The sequence below is a fragment of the Octopus bimaculoides genome, chromosome 7 (genome assembly GCF_001194135.2).
Source record: "Octopus bimaculoides isolate UCB-OBI-ISO-001 chromosome 7, ASM119413v2, whole genome shotgun sequence".
NCBI classification, from domain to species: domain Eukaryota; kingdom Metazoa; phylum Mollusca; class Cephalopoda; order Octopoda; family Octopodidae; genus Octopus; species Octopus bimaculoides.
In genome coordinates, this window is record NC_068987.1 from 305,595 (window position 1) to 312,681 (window position 7,087).

At 40.3% G+C, this 7,087-nt stretch overlaps 2 protein-coding genes across 2 annotated transcripts in view; one reads left to right on the forward strand and one right to left on the reverse strand.

Annotated features, from left to right (window-relative positions):
- LOC106872237 (uncharacterized) overlaps positions 1 to 7,061 on the reverse strand; it is a 20,125-nt gene extending 13,064 nt beyond the window's left edge. The window contains exon 1 of the mRNA XM_014919148.2: positions 6,136 to 7,061. Coding sequence (XP_014774634.1) covers positions 6,136 to 6,508 — 373 coding nt within the window. The 5' untranslated portion in view covers positions 6,509 to 7,061. The remainder of the gene's footprint in view (positions 1 to 6,135) is intronic.
- LOC106872233 (uncharacterized) overlaps positions 1 to 7,087 on the forward strand; it is a 106,560-nt gene that overhangs the window by 64,472 nt on the left and 35,001 nt on the right. The gene's annotated exons all lie outside the window — the stretch shown is intronic.

Consider the following 7,087-nt stretch of genomic DNA (forward strand, 5'->3'; position numbering starts at 1 on the left):
CCATGGTCATAGTAAAAAAAGGTGGGTGTATTACGATCAATATTGACATTTGTCTCAATTCACTGAACTATCATGCAAACTCCCTCAACACAATAGAACCGTATTCGGTCGGCCGCTTACCACAATCAATAGCAGACGTGAGTCAGACGACTTTCCCGCGCTTTGTTCACTTTGGAAAAAAAAAAAAATTACTAATTTTAACTCATACATAGACACGCACGAGCGCACACACACACACACATACGTACGCACTCTCACACATACATACACACATACGTACATACTTGTATACATACATACATACATACGTGTGTGCATACATATAATACATACACATATAATATATACACATGTAATATATATTATACATACATACACACAAAAAGAGACGCACGCACACTCATACAAACACACACACACACGCACATGTGTGTGTGCATATATATATATATATATATATATATATATATATATATATATACATATATATATATATATAAAAGCAAGTAGGGACAACGAATTTCAGAGGTCAGAGTTCATATTCACGTAATATATACCAAAGCATTGGAATACTCCACAGCATTCATAGGTGCCTTCATATACGCAAGATATAATAAAAAAATTTATAAGTACAGAAATGTACTTGCGAGGATGTATGTCCGTATTAAAATCAATATATATATATATATATATATATATATTGATTTTATCATTCGCCATGATAGATCGCTAGCCACTACACACATTTTTTTCTCTCCTTGTTTCTTTCTGTGTTCCTTTCTCTGGAAGAGCGTAGGCTTGAGGAGTTATAGCGAGGAATTCGCTTAAAAACTCACCCAAGGAGACGTATTCTACACATGTGATGCAGAACAATTGACTGCCCAGCCTCTCACCTATGCGCTACACTCCGAAACAGCTGTAGTGATTTTCAATAAAGAATCTCGTGAATTCCATTTTTTGTCGCTGAGATATATATGTATAACAATCCGATTATATAATCCTACGCTCATCAGAGAGCAGTCGCCATATTTCACTCCATATCGGCTACCTCTGATGAGCATAGGGTTATATAATCGGATTGTTACCTAACACTCCGTTGTAGCCTTAACGCGAAATCGATTGGTAAGATCAGCGGCGATGGATATATAATACTGTCCACTTCGGATAATATACCCCCCGCACTCCATTGACAGATATGCATGTGTGTGTGGGTAATTCGCACAGTGGCACACATTGTGGAAGAATGCCTCAAGTTGGCACAAGAAGAACATAAGAAATGGAGGCACGACCAGGTTGTATAAGTTTTACACGGGAAACTATGCCATAAATGGGGATTTGAAGCTGGAAACATATGGTGCCCTCATCGAGTTGAAAGAGTCCTGGAGTCGGAGAAATGTAAGATTTTGTGGGTCTTTGCTATTCAAACGGAGAAGAAGTTAGAAAATAACAGAGCAGACATAATGATTATAAATAAGGAAAGGCGAAGCTGCTTACTTGTCGGCCCATCATTCCCATTTGATTCGAGGATCGTAAAGAAAGGGGAAGAAACCCAACCCCCAACCAAAACAAATCCTTAGTTTGAAATAGGAAAAATTTGGAGCATGCGAACAGTAAAAGTTGTCCCTGTAATAACAGGTGCGTTGGGAACAGTAAGCAAAGGTATGGACAAATGTTTGTCTCTTAGGGATAGCAAAGATTATCAAGAGGATCCTAAGCACTTGAAAGACTGCTGAAAACTTTTGGATGCCTAAGGTTACAGGTAGTAACCCGCTCTCCACATATAATTCCTACCAGGAATAAAACCAACCGAATCTGAGCTTTGTTTCTATAACAACAACAACAACAACAACAGCAGCAGCAGCAGCAGCATCACCACCACCACCACCACCACCACCAACAACAACAACAACAACAACAATAACGATCCTTTCTACTTTCGGACCTGAAATTTAGGGGTGGGAGATAGTCAGTTACGTCGACCGCAGTGCTCAACTGGTAGTTATTTTATCGACACCTAAAGGGATGAAAAATGAAATCGATCCCGGCAGAATTAGAACTCAGAACGGGAAGAGAGACGAAATACCGCCAAGCATTTCGCCCGGCGTGCTAACGTTTCTGCCAGCTCGCTGCCATTAATGGTTTCAAATTTTGCCACAAGGGCAATAATTTTGCGTGGGGAGGAGGGGATTACATCGGCTCCAGTTTTCAACTGCTGCTTATTTTTATTGACCCCCGAAAGGATAAAAGGCAAAGTCTACCTCGGCCGAATAACAACAATATTAATGATAATCTTTTCTTTTATTGTTATTTGATGAATTGACCGTCGAGGGGCAGGTTTCCAGAAATGGAGGGGGGAAAGATGTTTACATTGAAATCCAATGAAATGAAATATAAAGAGATGGCAAAGTGTAAAATATGTGGGACTTTGTTGAAAGGGCGGACCTTCATACAGGCTGCTCCACCTCCACCTCCACACATCATGTACGACTGTGTTTCACAAGGGTGAATGTTTTTTTCCCCCCCGACTGCATTCCCCATTCTACAAGTATAAATTATGAGCTGCACCTTACACTCGGCGGCACTCGGGCGTCATTCACCTTCCAATAAATCGATTCGAAAGCCGCGCCTCACGAGAGGCGCTTTAAAGCGTCGAAGGAAGTCTGACCGAAAAGCTAAGTGTTTATTCTGAATGCAGTCAGTCGTGACCATAACACAAGTTCTTTCATCGCAGTGACTCGTGAGAGGAAAAACTGGTTGCCCTTCCCGGCCAAATTACTGATTCAAGCACCACTTGAAGAGGAGGGTCACGGGCCACAAAGAAATGATTGTTCTCCAAAAAATTACTGAAAGGTTCTTCTTGCTGTTGTCGTTGTTTAACCCCTGGTTAGCTCTTTTTGAGATGATCCATAATCAAAGGCGTTCCAGCTTTGATTAATTGGCCTTTTTAGGATATTTTACGACCATATTGTATAATGGTAATACAACCTTTCCTTTAAGACAGTAGACGTATGATTTGAGGGAATTTTGTTATTATTTCTAGCAGGTCTAACAACTACATAGAAAGCCACAGCCTTGTTCTGGAGGGGATATAAACCACTGGACAGGATTTGACTTGGTACTCGAAAACTTCCTGCTTTGTCCAGCCAAAGGAAGATGATGAGGTGACCTTCCCTATAGATTTTGTTTGTAACCAATTGAGCCACACACATCACGACCAATGTCGACAAAACTCTACAGACGTATATTGAGAACGGAACCGTCTGTCCAGCGTCGTGTCCCTTTCAGAAAATTGAGCCAATGAAGAAACCTCCACATAGTCGATCGATTTACTTAGAAATGGGAACAAAACTCCCTCATATCACACGCGCACTGCCTTAAAAGAAAGGATACCAAAATTTCTCTGAAAAAAGATAGGGTGATTGAAGCTGGAACGTCATTGAACACAGGTCCCCTAAACTAGAGTTGACCAAGGCCTAAAAACGACAACAGTTTCTCAGTATATTTACTAAAGTACAGAACTTCTTTCGCCGCCACCTTGTTAACTGGTGACTGAAATAGTTGATGAGGGCGTGGCTGTAGAAATTGATGGGGGCGTGGCCATAGAAGTTGATGAGGGCATGGCCGTATGAATTAAGTAGGTCGTGGCTGTAGAAGTTGTTCAGGCCGTAACCGTAGAAGTTGGTAAGAGCGTGACCGTAGAAGGCGATGAAGGCGTGGCCATAAGTTAATTAAGGCATGACCGTAAGTTGATTATGGTACGGTCGTAGAAATGTGGCGTAACTGTAAGTTGCTGAGGGCGTGTTTGTAAAAGTAGTTGTGGGCATGGCCATAAAAGAAAACACGTGTCCACATTTTTTTAGTCTTGTCCACTATTTTACCTTCGCCATGGCCACCACCCAAATTGCTTGTCTATTGCAAAGGGAGGCTGATAGAGTGGTGTTCATTGTGGACTTTGTTGAGAGTCAGAACCGTTTTAGAGTGACAACAAATAGCAGCTCCACCCACCATCACAGCAATCACAACTACCACCACAACTGCCGCAGCCACCATTACAACCACAATACATATACACAACTCGATATATACACTCGCCTGTATACGAGCAACACACACACTTATGTACATTGCCACTGCTTTACTATAGTTCTAGGGTTAGATTTAACTACTGAGATTGCTGGCCACGCTGGAGCACCAATGTGTGTGTGTAGGGATTCATTGAGTTGCTGAAGTATATTACTGGTTATACGGAAGGTGAATGGGTCAGTCCCTGTTTTTAGGCCATGCTGGTATCCCAATCTCATCCATACACTATGCCATGTGTGTATCTGGTATTTCAACATGTGTCTGTGCAGATGTTTGTTTGTGATAATGTGTGTGGTTAATGACCTAATCAATTAGTGTAGCAATGTCACAGTAAAGATGAAATCTTCGAGACACGAGTGAGATATCGATCCGAGAATCGATGTCGAAAAACATTCAGCTGCAAGTGTTGTTATGCTTCTGGTTTCTTTCACTTCTAAATTTCAGACCGTCATTTTAGTATAACGGTAGTTTTTGTATTGCGTCCTATTTGCGATGTTTGACAGATGACATCAATTTCCTGTTCTTCTGGAAACAATAACCTCACAGAACACAAGAGTTCAAAAAGTGGTTCGACTAACCAAGCAATGCCTTGCTCTACTAAGAAGAAGTCGTGTTAGAATTCTGTTGGCTGAGATAATTCCAAGCGTGGCCTTTACGAAGTTGGTTCTATAAGCAAAAACAGAGGCCCATCAATCGAATGTATGAAGCTCTAGCATCAGTTTTGAGAGGATGCGATCAGATGCCAAGGTACAAGTTATTTTGTCTTGAGGTCAACTGCATTAATGGCAGAGAAGTTCTTAATTTCAATATGTCCTTTTTGTAGAAATTTATTGATAAAGTATTTACAGGTAGAAGTCCTGGTACACCATATCTTCTCAGTACCTTGTACAAACAGGTACAGAGAGGACATGTACAGGTGAGCGAGTACCAGTTCTTGTATTTCAGTAGCAACATAGTTCTAATGAGCTGCACAAATAGATTTTGGGATTTTTTATAACGTACTATAGTTTTATAAAATGACGTTCGTATTTCATGAAGTACTTAGCTTTTAATAAAGTTCTTTTGTTTATTGAAAAGAGTACTTCTGTATATTTTAAAAACTAATCTCGTGTGACTTATAAGGAATTCCTGAACATTAGAGTACAGCTGTATATTTCATACGGCACAGTTGTGTGCTTTATAAAGTACACTTAGGCATTTATGAAGTACTGTTGTATTTTTATTTATAAATAAATTTATTCAGTTAAAAAATCCTGACATTTTGTTTTAAAATATAAAAAATAAATATAACATATTTTATAAACTTTTGTTTATATCGATAGACGGATAGAAAGATGGATTGATAAATAGGAGGGATGGATACACAGACACAGACACACACACACACACACACACACACACACACACACACACAGAGACAACACAGACAACACACAGACACATGACGTACACACACACATATAAAGAAATAGATAGATAGGTAGATAAATAGCCAGATAGATACATAGAAAAACAAACACAAAGACACAATGGTAGATAAATAATGGATATATATATATATATATATATATATAGAGAACGAGAGAGAGCGAGAAAGAGAGAGTGAGAGAAAGAGAGAGAGGGAGGGAGATAATACATAAATAAATGGATAAATAGATAAATAAATACACACACACACACACACACATACACATACGCACACACACACACACACACACACACACACACACAAGCGGACATATTCCAGGAAGATAACTAGCTAGATAGATACATAGACAGTCAGGCAGACAGGTGGATACCTAGAGAGAGAGAGAGAGAGAGAGAGAGAGAGAGAGAGAGAGAGAGAGAGAGAGAGAGAGAGAGAGAGAGAGAGAGAGAGAGAGAGAGAGAGAGAGAGAGATCAACTCGATCGCTTGTTAGAGAAGTCATTCAAAATGATTTTTGTACCATGGTCCCTTGTTTCAGAAAACAACAAAAGGTGTAAAAATCAGATGAAAAATAAAAGAAAACAAGAACGTAGACCCGGTAAGGGATCATGGGCCAGCTGCTTACCTTTGTAATCGGATGGTATCAATAAAGGGTTATCAACCTCCTCGTATGACTTTTTGAGTGTGTCGACCCGAAGGCTGCGGGCGAGAACCTTACGTTCGTGTCTTTTACTGAACAGCAAGAGTGGCTGAGAAATGTCGAAATTGTTGCTCTGAGCTCGGACAGTCTCCATACAACACCTGACCACTACAGGTAGGTCAAACTTGGACAAAATGTGCGGTAAGTTATAGGTTTGCGGTAACCACGAGATATTAGGGTATTCCACCTCGGGTATACCCGTGTCATACATGTCAATAGACTCCGTCTTGATTTGATGCGACGATTTTCTAGTCCTGTCAGGGCTTCCTTTGAAGTGAAGGTCTGTGGATCGCCTCATCTTGTATCGCACATGGGATGATTGGGGTACTGTTGAAGTTGGGGTGGATGAAAGCCTCGGGTGGGCAGACAGATGAGTGTGCGGATAAGAGGATGGGGTGACGAACAGCCAAATCCCTAATGTGTACGTGGGGGTGGGAAGGAGATAAACAGATGGCTGAGCACCAGATTAGGTGAGCGGACAAGTTAGGAATGAATTGTTGCGATAATGGTGATGAGACTTTAAATGCTACCCGCAATAATCCTTCAGGCTACCCAGAGTTTATATCCAAGGCTTTACCAGATGACGACGTGTAACCAATTGTAAAGAACGTCGCTCTGTAATTGTGACATATTCTTAAGTTTAGTGGTCCGTGGTGGCCAGGATGTCCGGGTGGTGGTGGTGGTGGTTAATTTTAGTATTAATTTCCCAGAATTGCACTCAATACATCCTCTGTCGTCAATGTTGTTGTTGATAGCATGGAAGGTTTCAATTTTACTGTGACAGTATTCATGTTTTATATGTGTGAAATATTGTGTATGTATAATGTTATATAAACGCGTATAATATGTAATTATATATATATATATATATATATAT